The 14,523-nt window shown below is 44.4% G+C and overlaps 1 protein-coding gene across 1 annotated transcript in view; it reads right to left on the reverse strand.

Moving 5' to 3' along the window:
* ADAMTS19 (ADAM metallopeptidase with thrombospondin type 1 motif 19) overlaps positions 1-13,313 on the reverse strand; it is a 221,669-nt gene extending 208,356 nt beyond the window's left edge. Inside the window, exons 1-2 of the mRNA XM_014577964.2 lie at positions 12,209-13,313; positions 10,409-11,016 (exon numbers count right to left, since the gene is read on the reverse strand). Coding sequence (XP_014433450.2) covers positions 10,409-11,016; positions 12,209-12,293 — 693 coding nt within the window. The 5' untranslated portion in view covers positions 12,294-13,313. The remainder of the gene's footprint in view (positions 1-10,408; positions 11,017-12,208) is intronic.
* Positions 13,314-14,523: the final 1,210 nt, after the last annotated feature.

Raw genomic sequence — 14,523 nt, forward strand, 5'->3', positions numbered from 1 at the left:
TTCAGGTTCCTAAGGCACATAGACACTTTTACAAATGTTATTCATTGCTTTTTTCATACTTCCTATGACAATCCAGCATCTTTTCTAAATATTTATTTCATATCTAGAAATCTTAAATTAAGTAACTTCAAAAATATTGTATAAACTGTGTAGATATTGTATGTATTAGCGAGGAAAACAGCTAAACCAGCATGAAAAAACATGCTGTTAAAAGGCCACTTTATAGGCTGACAATTGCTTATGAAACTTATAGGACATGTGCTGAAGTATTTGCTGATGATGCACTGTAATATGGTGTCCAAATCTCCCCAATGGGTTTGAAAGGGTTAAAGAATAATACTGGGCCCAGATATCTGTGCCCTCCAGTCCTGGCAGCATGCTCCAACTGGAGAAGAAGCTTACAAAGGGAGCAACTCAGCTCAACAGGGAAGATGAAGTTGAGAACTATGCTGAAGGTTCCTCAATAAGGGTGCCAAAGAAGCCTCCCTGTGAGGAATAGGAGCTCGTGCTCAGCCTGGTTGGGACTGAAGGTTTAGTCGTCTTTCCATTTGCTGTCTTGTACTGGACTTGGAGCTAAGGGCACAACAGATAGTAGGTAGTGACCCAGGTAGGGTAATTCCAAGGGCAACCCAAGATGCCAAACTCTGTTTGGCTCTTATAGGGCGCTGGGTAGGAACCTAGCGAAGTGAGAGGAGTCGGCTCCTCCTACCAATTGCCCCTGCTGCAAGAGAAGCATATGCCTCATTCCCATCCCACTAACCTCTCTGATAAAGAGAGGGCAAGGACACTGAGTGCTCATCTAGACTATGCTAGAGTGTTTAAAGAGAAATTTGCAAAGTGAAAGTAGTTTAAACGTGGCTGTGACGGGGCGACCCCCCCCGTCCCCTAGGCGCCGCCAAGCAGGCACTGCTCGGCATCTGTGGGGGGCCGTACCAGGAGTGCACGGCGTGCACACAAGCCGCGCTGGGGCTGGAAACGCCGGCAGCCCCGCCGGCGCACGGCCGCAATGAGGCAGGAGGGGTTAGGGCGGGCGGAGTTTCCCCGCCTTGATGGACGCGGCAGGCAGCCAACCCGGGGCCAGGTGGGCGTTACTAGGAACACCCAGCCGATGACGGGGGAGGGGAGGCGGAAGCCCGGCAGGAAGTTTAAAAAGGTAACCCCTTCTGCCCAGAGGGGGAGAGAGGGCAGGTGCTAGCGGGAGGTGGAGGGAGGTCTGGGAGAGGGGGGGAGTCGGCGGACCTCCCCGGAGCACAGATCCGGCCGCCACCCAGGCTACCTAGCCCAGCCCCGTCGCTGAAGTGCGGGGGCGTACAGGACCGACAGGCTGTCGGACAAACTAAAGGTGACTGACCCCCGGGGGGGCACCGAGGGCAGGAAAGGAAGCAGCCCAGGGCGGAGCTCGCTCGAGCTGGCGGGCTGACGAGTTACGGCAGGAGCCCCGTCAGCCGGACTGGAGCCAGGCAGTTCCGCGTCCTTAGGGCCCTGGGCTGGGGCCCGTGAGTGAGGGCGGGCCCGGGCCCCCCTTTCTCCCCCCCCCCGCAGCTGCGGGGGAATTATATTGGCAACCGGGCAGCAGCAAGGCGCCCGAGCACGTAGCCGGGAGCCGAATCCCCGCAGCCGAGCGGGGCAACGAGATACTGTGGGGCGCCGTGCCGCCCCGGGGACGACCCCAAGTACTCCGGGAACAGACAGGTGCGGGCCCACTGGTACAGTGGCTTTTTCAGCAAACCCATGCCCCTTTGTCGAAAAACCACTCTTCCTCAAAAAATGAGGCTTACGTGGCTTTTCGACAAGGGGGGGGTGTCACCGAAAAAGCTGCGTCTAAACTGCTTTCACTTTCAAAAGCTCCACTTTTGAAAGTGAGATTGGAAGAAGATATGCAAATTCCCACGGATTTACATCTCCTCTTTCGACATTCTAGCATAATCTAGATGAGCCCTGAAAGACACTGAAAACAAAGTGAAACCAAGTCAATACATGAGTGAGGAATTCAACTGAAAAGTTGCACCAGTATAAGTGGGAGGTATTTGCAGCTGTCTACTGGGCATTAGGGATGTTAAATTTTGATTAGTTGGCTATTCAAATTGTCAATGCAAATTGCATCAACTATTGGATTAGTCAATGAGGGCACCTACACCTTTGAAGTGCAGCAACAGCTCCACTTTCAGCAAAAGCACTGAAGGGAGCATGGAGCCTGCAGGGGACTCAAGCAGTCCCCCGCAACCCCTGTGCTCCTCATAGCATTTCAAAGCAGCAGCACCACATGGAGCCCAGAGTTAGCTGGGGACTCTGAGTCTCCAGCTGACCCTGGGCTCCATGCAGCGCTGCCTCTTTGAAACGCCATGGGTGCTAAGTGCTGCCCAGGCCAGCTAGGGACTGAACCCACTCGGCGTTTCAAAGCGGCAGCACTACATGGAGCCCAGGGTCTGGTCTCAGGCTCCAGATGGCGATGCCACTTTTAAGCACCCTCTCTTCCCCCCTCCCTCCTTGCTGCCTCTTTCTTACAGAGACAGAAAAGGAGCAGAAACAACTAGTAAACTAGTGTGTTGACTATCTGATAAGCAAATGCAAATATTCAACTAGTTGTTCACATCCCTACTAGGTGTGCTACCCACTAAAGAACCTGACCCTCTGAGAATCCTGTTGCATGTGTATGCATACCCAACTCAGAATGTGACTAAAATAAAAGCCAACAATAACAAAGCATCCAAACATCCCAATAGGTTGTGGACAGTGAAGAGGAACCCTAGATTTTTGTACTCTCTGTATTCCTCAAACTTACTGAAACAGTGAAACTTCAGAATGGAGACTGGTCTGTTCTCCTTCTCCCAAATATCTGCTGCTCAGTGCAGCAGGAAGTTAAAACACGGAGTAAAAGAAACAGTGGTGAAACAAAGATAGGATACTTCCCAGTCCCTTTCCAGTTAGTCATCTTACTTGCAAGCTCCTCCCTCTCCCTGCCAAATAAATAAATCCGAAACAGAAAAAAAACCCAATCAGCACCAAGGGTAGGAAGAAGACCTGAACATAGGAATAGCCATTCTGGGTCAGACCAGAGGTCCATCTAGCCCAGTACCCTGTCTGCCAATGCTAGATGTCCACAGGGAATGAACACAACAGGTAATCATCATGTGATCCAATCCCTCTCCTGTCATCCATTTCCAGACACCATTCCTACCCTTTGATAGCCATTGATGGACCTAACCAACATGAATTTAACTAGCTCTTTTTTTAACCCCATTAAAGTCCTAATCGTCACAACATCCTCTGGCAAAGAGTTCTACAGATTGAATGTGTGCACCATGAAGAAAAACTTCCTTTTGTTTGTTTTAAACCTGCAACCTATTAATTTCCATTGGTGACCCCTGGTTGTTATATTATGGGAACAAGTAAATAATTTTTCCTTAGTCACTTTTTCCACACCTGTCATGATTTTATAGACATCTATTATATCCCCCTCTTAGTCTCCTTTTTTCTAAGATGAAAAGTCCAAGTCTTTTTAATATCTCTTCATATGGGACCCGTTCCAAACCCCTAATCATTTTTGTTGCCCTTCTCTGAACATTTTCCAATGCCAATATATCTTTTTTTGAGATGATGTGACCACATCTTTGTGCAGTATTCAAGATGTGGTTGTACCGTGGATTTATAGAGGCAATAAGATATTCTCTGTCTTATTCTCTATCCCTTTTTTAATGATTCCTAACATTATATTTCCTTTTTTACTGCCGCTGCACACTGAGTGGATGTTTTCAGAAAACTATCCACAATGACTCCAAGATCTCTCTCTTGAGTAGTTGTAGCCAAATTAGTCCCCATTATATTGTATGTATAGTTGGGATTATTTTTTCCAATGTGCATTACTTTACATTTATCAACATTAAATTTAACTTGCCATTTTGCTGCCCAATCACTTAGTTTAGCGAGATCTTTTTGAAGCTCTTCACAGTCTGCTTTGGTCTTCGCTATCTTGAGCAGTTTAGTATCATCTGCAAATTTTGCCACCTCACTGTTTACCTCTTTCTCCAGATCATTTATAAAAAAATTGAATAGGACTGGTGGCAGGACAGACCCTTGGTGGATCCCACTAGTTATCTCTCTCCATTCTGAAAATTTACCATTTATTCCTACCCTTTGTTTCGTGTCTTTTAACCAGTTATCAATCCATGAAAGGACCTTCCCTCTTATCCCATGACAACTTACTTTACTTAAGAGCCTTTGGTGAGGGACCTTGTCAAAGGCTTTCTGGAAATCTAAGTACACTATATCCACTGGATCCTCCTTGTTCACATGTCTATTGACCTCCTCCTCAAAGAACTCTAGTAGATTATTAAGGCACAATTTCCCTTTACAGGAACCAGGTTGACTTTCCCAACAAATTATGTTCACCCATGTGTCTGACAATTTTATTCTTTACTATTGTTTCAACTAATTTGCCCAGTACTGACCTAGACTTATTAATGTGCCATCTTCTCCCAAATGCTATAGGAAGTTAATGTTTCTTCAAGCAACCAACATTATGCACTGACTGTTCCTCTTAAGGTTCGTGGAGATGGATTTAAAGTCAATGTGGTCCTCAGGATGTCATAATTAATAAGAGATATGTAAATGTAAATAATACTAACACTTTGCACTTATTCAATAACTTGAACTCAAGCATAAGGTATACATTAAGACATACAACACTGTAGAAAATAGTGATAGAAATGTAGCCGTGTTAGTCTGGGGTAGCTGAAGCAAAATGCAGGACAATGTAGCACTTTAAAGACTAACAAGATGGTTTATTAGATGATGAGCTTTCGTGGGCCAGATCCTCTTCCTCACTATTTGATCTGAGGAAGTGGGTCTGGCCCACGAAAGCTCATCATCTAATAAACCATCTTGTTAGTCTTTAAAGTGCTACATTGTCCTGCATTTTGCTGTAGAAAATAGGTAACCCCAACTCTACCGAGTACAAGTTAGTCTCCCAATTTAGACCAATACCTCTTCAAAGGAGAATTCAATATTGTATGACTTTTCCTAATAAAACATTTACCAACTTTCATGGATTTCCCCTAGCTAAACTGTCACAGTGCCCAAAATGCCGAATTTATACAAACACACACAAAGTGATGTTTCAGACATTTGCTATATTTGGATTTTAAAATTAAACATATTCAGAGTAAAGAATTAACTCTTATTCAAGATAACCTAAATTTCACTGAGATTATCCAATAATAATGATCAGATCTATTTCTATTCTCAGACATGGCCTTCCTAACTCACGAAACATGCCCAGTACAGAGATGCCTGGGAGCCAGGCTGGCCAAGAGGAGGTAATGGGATGGAAGTTCTTGGGTGAAGATCAGTCTTGTTTCTGAGGAAGAATGGAGGTTAAATCCAAGAAGAGAATAAATGGGTGGGAGGGTGAGCTATGTCATGTAGGGGAATCCAGCCTGTACGCATCATGGTCTTTGTGCATACAATTGGGATTTCCAAAGTGCTGTACTTGGTATGCCAACCAGTGGTATCCACAGCCATATTCTCACATTATGCACAGAGAATATGACTGGCTGGGGCTGTTCTGCATAGAAGTCAGAGCAAAAGGGACAGTTTGCTCCAAACCCCCAATTTGTGAGAGCACCATAACTGAGTAGCATTACAACCTACCTAACTGGGTCTTAACACCACTCACTGAATTTTGGCCCACCAGCCTTACATCACCCTGGTCAAGGTGTCCAGGTCAAACTTGAAAGGTGCCATACTCAGTTAAGGTGACAGTGATCTAATTGTGCATACCCATGTGAAAAATTTCTGGGGTCTCCCCTGTGCCAGATTTCACAGTGCTCAGAATCCAAATGCAAAACCCATTTCTTCAACTTAACTTTTTCTCATTAGCCCATCAGATACGTACACAGTCAATTTGATCTACTTAAATGTATAAATAATTATTTAAACATTTCTATTAGCATTGCAACTTTTTTTCCTACAGGAATAATGAAAGTTTGCGTAATAAATTTAGTTTTGTTACGCTAATTTCCTGGCAGCTAATCAGATTAAAAAGATACAGTAGACTATATAAGTAAGGAAGACAGGTAGTTTAGAAAGAAAACAGGAAAAAAGCTAATATGTTTGGGGGGGTTTTTTGAAAGTGTAATAGAAGAATGTCTCAGATAGCTAATTAGTCTAAAGTTACATTTCAATCCTGAGCACATTCACTGCATAGAATACAATCAGAAAATAATGAAAAGATTATAGTACTATAATAACCAGTCAACATTGTTTTATGGAAAACAGGTCTAGGAAAACAAGTGGGACTAGAAGGCAGTGCAGCTGCCCCACAGAGCCGGAAGCCTGGCCATGGGGCTGCCTGGCGGTGGAGCCAGGAACCCAGAAGTGGGGCTGTTGCCTGGCAGCCCCGCTGCTGCCTGCAGAGCTGCTGGGTAAGTCTGGGAGGCAGCGGGGCTGTCAACTGAGGTTGAAGTCCAAGAGGAGTCGTCTCCCAGTGGTGCATCTGGACCCCCAACAGGGGGGGAGCTGCCTCGCAGGGCTGGGAGACCAGCAGTGGGGCTGTGCATGCTGTGGTGGGGCTGCCAACATGGGGTCAGGAGCCTCGCATGTGGTGGGGCTAGCAGCAGGAGGAAGCTGGCAGAGAGGCTGGCAGCCATGCCATGGTTGGCGGGATCCGGTGACTGGGGGCCCCAGAAATTACCTTCCCTGGTCTGACAAAATCCCTCTTCTAGGACCAGTTAGGTCCCAAGGGTGCTGGACAAGAAGATCCAACTTGTAGTAGGATATGCATTCTAGCAACTTTCATTCAAAATACACAAGGGTTTTATAGGGAGAATATATACACCCATATCAAAAACGAAGCAACTTCAGGTTACATAGTCTCCAATATTGGTTTACACCAAACCAAAAAAAAAAAAAAAAAAAAAAAATACAGAATGCATTATAACTGAAATAGCTTTGTAAAAAAATACTTTGTAGACTTTCACTATATTTTACATGCTAAAACAGAAAGTGTAGTTTGAAATATCTTAACTATTTTTGGTGGGGAAAGCATAAAATTGCAATCATTATAGTGCAAATGAAAAGATTCTTGGAAAATTTACATGTGTAATAGGGACAAGCAACAATTGAACAGAGACACACATTTTTAAGCCAACTTTGTTATTACCACATGCAAATTTTAAGGATGAGCCTGATTTAGTAACAGTTACAGGAGGAATACCTGCTTACTTGCGTAGTCTCATTGCAAACCATGAGGCTACTTAAGTAAGGATAACTCAACTTGAATAAATTTTTCAAGATCACATACTATCTTACTGAAGACCTAAAAAAAAGATTTACAATTCACAGCATTTATCTGAACAAAATACATTATCTGAATACATGTATGCTTAGTCTATGCATATATTCAAAGGTAAACTAAAAAGTCCTGTGAAAAGTCCTGTTAGTATGAACTCTATTGGTCCTAAATCAAATGCATTGTCAGAGTAGGCTGTAGTACTGATAGCTTTCAGGCCACTGACTTTGAAAATGTTCCTCCTCAATTAATTCCGCTACCGTACTTTGGAAAATATGACAGAATATCAATAATTAGATTCTGACCACTTAGAGCTATGTGAAACTTGGCAGTTTTACTCTGAAGAATGCATGCAACTGTTATATTTGGTATCAATCCAAATAAATTCTCCCATCAGTTTCAGTTTTGTGTTTAAACAAATCTAAACAGGAAAAGTAAAATGCAGTCAAGTTCCTTACATTTTGCATGGTTTTAGAACATGACAGTGCAAAAGTGCTAATTTTGCAAGAAAGGTTGGCAAACCTCAGAGAATCTATTATGGGCCTGGTAGATGGGCAATTTTGGAATGAAACCCGATGAGTTTTACAGAGCTATGCTAGCGTTGCATGGATTAACACCCATCAAGCCACAAAAACTGGACATTCATGGTTTGGATATTGCTGACTCTCTTCATCAGCATCTCTGGCTTTATTCCACATTTCATAAAGTGCTGCAGGCATGTACATTTATGATGCTCTATAAAGACCCTATAATGAGAATAATAAATGGGTTTGTTTTAAATCCTGCCAGGATTTTACATCATCCCAGCTGCCTGAAGTCCCTCCATCCTCCCCTAGGTATCCTGAAATTCTAGTTCATCAGGAGCACCACTGTTGCTGTCAGTGGGCCTGATCTCACACTTACAAATTAGGAGGTCACTGAATTTACATCATACAAATATAGTTTCACTCAGAGGAAAATCAGGTCTAATGTCTCTAATGTGAAACAATGGTTTGATTGTGCTCACATTTCCACTGCAAACATATTATGTATTTTTATGGAAGGAAAGACGAGGGTGGTGCATTTCTAGCAATTCCAGGTATGGGGATGAGGACAAAGGGGAATAGGACAAAGCAAAGACGAAGAGGAATGAGGACGGAATATCTATATAAATATAAGGATTCAGAAGAGGATGGGATTAAAGATGTGGAAGAACAGGAAGGGGTAAAGGAGACCAGTGATGGGATTGGGAAAGAAGAGTGAAAATCGGATAATGATGAAAAGTAGGAGGATTACAAAAGTCACTGAGGGAAGGAGGATGGGTGAACAAGAGGATAAGTGTGGAAACAGATTGAGGAACAGGCTGTGATTAATGAGGGGGTTGAGTAGAGAAGGAGAAAGAAGAGCACAAGGAGAAGGATAAGACTAGGAGAAGAAAGAATGGGATTGGGAAGTAGAACAGAGAGATGGGATGTAGCAGGACAACATCATAGAATCATCAAATACTAGAACGGGAAAGGACCTCAAAAGGTCATCAAGTCCAGTCCCCTGCCCTCACAGCAGGACCAAGCACCATCTAGATCAGGGATGGGCAATAATGTTCACAGAGGTCCCACTTAATGAAATTTGGTACATGGTCATGGGCCTGCTCGCCCCTCAGCAGGGATCGAGTCTGGGGCAGAAGTGGAGCGGCAGGGCACTAGCCTCCCTTCTGCTCCCCTGAGTTGTGTGGGCCAGAGGCTTTCAATAAAAAAACAGCAAAAGGCTCACAGCGCCTAGCCCTGTCGTTACCATGTTGCCTGGCAGCTGCCTAGGATTGCTACATCTATTAAAAAAGCTTGTGGCTCTGGCTCCTGCCAAGGTAGCACTGCAACTGTGAGCCATTTAAATAAGATCCTGAACCACTGCCTAGAAATTCAGTGGCAATGGCAGCAGGCTATTAAGAGAAAGTGGTCAGATGCAATCTGCAGGGTGGATCAAAGTGTTAAGTGGGCCAAATCCAGCCCTCAGGCCATATCTTGTGCAGGCTTTATCTAGATCATCCCTGATGAGGTCTGTCTAACATGCTCTTAAATATCTCTACTGATGGAGATTCCACAACCCCCCTAAGTAATTTATTCCAGTGTCTGACCACCCTGACAGTCAGGAAGTTTTTCCTAATGTCCAACCTAAACCTCTGTTGCTGTAATTTAAGCCCTTTGCTTCTTGTCCTATCATCAGAGGTCAAGGAGAACAATTTTTCTCCCTCTTCCTTGTAACACCCTTTAAGATATTTGAAAACTACTATCATATCACCTCTCAGTCTTTTCTTTTCTAAACTAAACAAACCCAGTTCTCACAGTCTTTCCTCATAGGTCATGTTTTCTAGACCTTTAATCATTTTTGCTGCTCTTCTCTGGACCCTCTCCAATTTCTCCACATCATTCTTGAAATGTGGTGCCCAGAACTGGATACAATACTCCAACGGAGGCCTAATCAGTGCAGAGTAGAGTGGAAGAATTATTTCTTGTGTCTTGCGCACAATACTCCTGTTAATGCATCTCAGAATCATGTTTGCTTTTTTTGCAACACTGCCATCCTGTTGACTCATATATAGCTTGTGGTCCACTATGACCCTTAGATCTCTTTCTGCAGTACTTCTTCCTAGACAGCAGTGTTATTTTGGGATAACGTGTGTTATCCCAAAAGAGCATACTCCGTGTCTTAACAGCACACCCATTATTTTAAAATACATTTGAAATAACAGGAGTCTTATTCCGGCTTCCTGTAAACCTTTTGCACAAGGAGTAAGGAAGATGCCGGAATAGCACTATATTTCAAAATTTGGCACTGCATAGACAGCGCTAAATTTTGAAATAAACTATGCAACTTGCATAGCTGAAACTGTGTAGCTTATTTGGAGCTACATGTGACAGTGGAGACATACCTTGCTTCCCATTCTGCATGGATAGGACTGGATAAAATGGATGGATGGGACTGAGATTAGAATGAGGCTATGGATAAACACAGAATTCAGCAGGACAGAGATAGGATGTGAGAGAAGGCTGTAGGAGAAGGATAGGAATAGGAAAGAGCATGGAACAGTGGTGGGATTGTAATGGAAATTGGGATGTTATTGCCTGCATGCAGGGCCTGCCTTACCAATCCAACGCAGGTACTGAAAGAGGCGAAGGAGCCTGGGTAACGAAGCACAGTGCCACTGTAGTAACAAGCTCTCTCAGGCTGAGAATGGGCGGCACCAAAAAGGTTTTTCCCCTCGCCGCTGAGCCGCTCCTCCACTGCAAAGCCGGGTGCCAAAAAGCGGCTGTCCCTCTTGAGCAACAGGTAGAGCTCCCGGGCAAAGGCTGGGATCCGCAGCAACACTTCATCCCCATCCTCTGACGGTGGTGGTGGTGGTGAAGGAGGTGGCAGTAACTGAGAAGCAGCACCAGATCCCTGAGGCTGGGGAGACCAGTGATAGAATTCCTGAGACTCGTATTCATCCTCTGCATCCTCCTCCTCCTCCACTGTTTCCCCAGCTGATTGTGGCTGGCTGTCTACCATGGAAGAGATTGAGCGGACCTCACGGGAGCTGCCTGCCACCTGGCTAGGTGTAGTAGAAGCGCTGGTGCTGTTGCTGTTTCCACAGCTAGGATCAGTACTACAGCTGCCTCCACCACCACTGCCTCCAGCAGGCTCCTGCTGGCCTCTGCTCCACAGTGCTGGGAAGATAATCTCCCACTCCTCAGAGTCTCCTGATGAATGCAGACCTGTGGGAAAGCAAGACAAATAACAGTATATAACACAAACCAGTTCTGCACATGCCATAGCATACAACTCATGCCAGTGAACACACATAATTGCCAATATCCTCTAGCTAGAGCCATCCCTCCTTACCAACAAATGCATCACACAACGCTCCCCTTTTACCCACTATACCACCCCTAAAAAGTTTACTTGCAGTATATTAGTCAGCCACTAGATGTCTCTGTGCTGTTTAGAAGTTCCAGATACCAACTGTGGCCCCTGGTAAACATGGGAGATAAGCTGAAATGGGAATTGTGTGGAAACTATTTTTGTGTATGTAGTTGTTCTCTTTAATAAACACCTCCAACACAAGACTAAAGCTGGAAAAAATATGGCATTTAGAAAACAAGCGTCAAAAAGTTCTTTGAAAATATTATCAACCAGCTGTAGAACTGGTCAACAAATTTGCCACTTCAATTAAACAAATAGGAGAAAAAAATCATGAACATGTGTGTATGTTTTTCATGAACTCTCTTGAAGATTGTGATTTGATATATCATTACAATACATCATGGTCAAACAAACACATGTGCACCAACTCACATGCAACAATAAAACCTCTATCATTATGACAGAATATTAATGCAGATAGTGATATGTCAATATGATATTTCATTGCATGGAATACTCAACAGATTAACATTTTCATGTGAGTCTGAGGGTACATTACGCATGTTCATATACATTCTAGATATACTTAACCTTGCCTCATTCCAAGGGATGGACTAGATTACTTCTTAAAGTCCCTTCCAGCCCTACATAACCATGATTTATTAATCTCTTTGTGAATATTTTCTATTGTATATAATTATTATTTGTACATACGCACTATGAATAATGTTCTACACAGAATGTGTATACAGAACACACACACTGACTAGAATACACACATAAGTGTTATGTAATACACACATATAATAAACACTGTAATATGTGAGAATCACTCTGTGCCATATCATTATCATCATTTATACATGTTACTAGATCCTGCATATAATACTGATTAGTTGCAAAGAAAGTAATGTGTACAGGTTGGCTACAAATAAGAGAGAGAAGTAAGCAGCAAGAACATGCTGGACCACTAATTTTCCTCTCCTTTTAATCCCATGCTATTGAAAGTACAGAAATGAGCGCCAAAGAAAGGGATATTTTTACCTGAAACGATCCCATTTGAGAGGAAAAACAGCTGATAAAAAATGCAGCAAATGTGGCTCAGTCGCATCCCCGTTTTCTTTTCCATCCACTTCACTGTCCCAAACACAGCGAGGCAGCAGCCTAGTCACGCTCTTTATTTATTCCTGTTTATTAGCTGCTGCTGTTGCTGCTGCCTGTCCTGAATGGGTTGTGCCCTGAACGGCCCCAGTTCTTTGTATGGTTGTGGGTTGCAAGTTGCTGCCTCTTCCCAGGGTGTATGTCCGAGTTTGTGGGAGGCAGGAAAGAAGGAGGGGGGGGGAAGAAGTGGAGCAGCTCCCCAGCTCCCTGGTGGATTATCTGATGAGTCTATTTTCTGATTTACAGGAGGCAGCCGGAGGAAAGGGCGATTCAGCGCCCCGCAGAGTGAAACTACCTCAAAGCCAGCAGAGAAGCAGAGGCCAGTTGGAGAGGGAATAGAGCGCCCTGGAAGGGAGAGGGAAGGGCTCACGCAGAAGCAGAGGTTCTGTGCAGAGCACGGAGAAAGAGGAAGAGAGCGTTATCTGCGCACGGAGCTTGGGGCACCCTGCACAGCTGGCTGCGGGCAGCGGCAGGAGGAGGCGGTAGCGGGGGCAAGCGGCAAGGAGGCGCGAGGGGTAGGGGCAATATCCGGAGAAGAGGCGGCAGCATGCGCCCCGGCTCCGGTCACCGCGCTGTGCGACCAGGCGGCTGCGAACTCTGCCCGTGGGGGGCGGCGGATTAAGGGGAAGGGGGGAAATCCCCCAAACTCCTGTAGCTTGCTCCCAATTGGTTGCTCCGGCCAACGCTATTTGCATGCCCCCAAACCAGAGGTACAGCAGGCAGGTATAACCCCGGCCTCCCGCTGCTACTCCAGAGTGAACAGCGCGGGGGGCGGGGGGAGAAGCAGCGTGCTGCTGCCGAGCCAGAGCACAATGTGGCAATCCGAGCGATTTTCCAAACGCCTTTCACTTGGGTTTCAGCGCTAAGGCAAGGAGCGGGCAGATAATGCAATTAGTCACGGGATTCTCCAGGGCTTCCACGCACAGCCGGTGCCTCAGGCAGACCCCCTCCTCCCTGCTGCCCGTCCCACACCCGCAGGACCATGCGTACTCATGTACCCACACATCCTCGCACACAACATTAGAACACAAGAAGCCTACACACACACCCCATAACACCCTCTTACACACACACACTATAGACACACGCCTTGCATCACACACGTACACACGCGCACCAAGTTGTAAATAAACATAAATAATTATATCCTGTCTAGGAAAACACCACAAGTACACTACACAGAGCGAGTAATACACACGCTAAACATGTACATCGTGTCCTGTACCCATGACCTTATGTGAACACACAGAGGCTACAGGCACACACCTAGTCACACGGAAAAACTCACACCGCCTTCTGTACCTACAACGTAACAAGCCCAAACACATTAGCCTACTCTATACATACATGATAAGCCTTTAAAAGTATCCCTTCTCTCCCTCTGCCCCAAACAACACCTAAAAAGGCCTTTGTTTCACATTCAAGGCATTCTAAAGATTTACCACTTCTGTTTTGTGTAACTTGATTCCAAACACCCTTTTTGCCCCCACTACACAGCTCTCCATGGAAACCCAATACTTCCCACCCCAATCCTTGTCAGCTGGGGAATGATTAAACGAGGAGTCAAGTAATTTATTAAAACAAATATCTAAAATCAGGGTAAGCTGCAAAATCAACAGATAAACACCTCCAAATCTGAGATTGAGTTCTCAGTATAACCTTTGTTGTTTTACCTACTGTTTCTGATGTCAAAGGTGACTACTATGCCTTAAGGGAAGGCAAACTAAACCATATTTGTGGGGACATGCATTTTTCAATAAAGGAAAACTAAAAAGTTGCGGTAATTAGTCCTGAAAGCAATAGAAATGTTAAAACAAAAAGACACACCACAACTTTAGGCTCCAAATAAAAAAACATGTTTAGGCTCCACAGAAGCCAAATGTACCTTGGGGTCTGATCTCTGCTCTGATTGTTCAATAACTAAAGAAAAGCTGCACAAGGGTGTGTATTCTCAACTACCTCCAAACAATATTCTTGATTAGTTGTTTGGCTTTATGGAAAAAATTACCAGAGAGTGATCTTTTGCTGGAAATTAATTGAGCCAACTTTCAAACTAAGCAAAAAAAAAAAAAAAAAAAAAAAAATCAGGGAGGGTTGTAAAAACTAGACAGATTTATATTTAACAGCTTTTTAAAAGAATTTTCACAGTCAGTGCAAGCTAGTATTCAGGTGACATTTAAAACTCATTCTTATAGTAA

This window comes from Pelodiscus sinensis, chromosome 6 (genome assembly GCF_049634645.1).
Source record: "Pelodiscus sinensis isolate JC-2024 chromosome 6, ASM4963464v1, whole genome shotgun sequence".
NCBI lineage: Eukaryota > Metazoa > Chordata > Testudines > Trionychidae > Pelodiscus > Pelodiscus sinensis.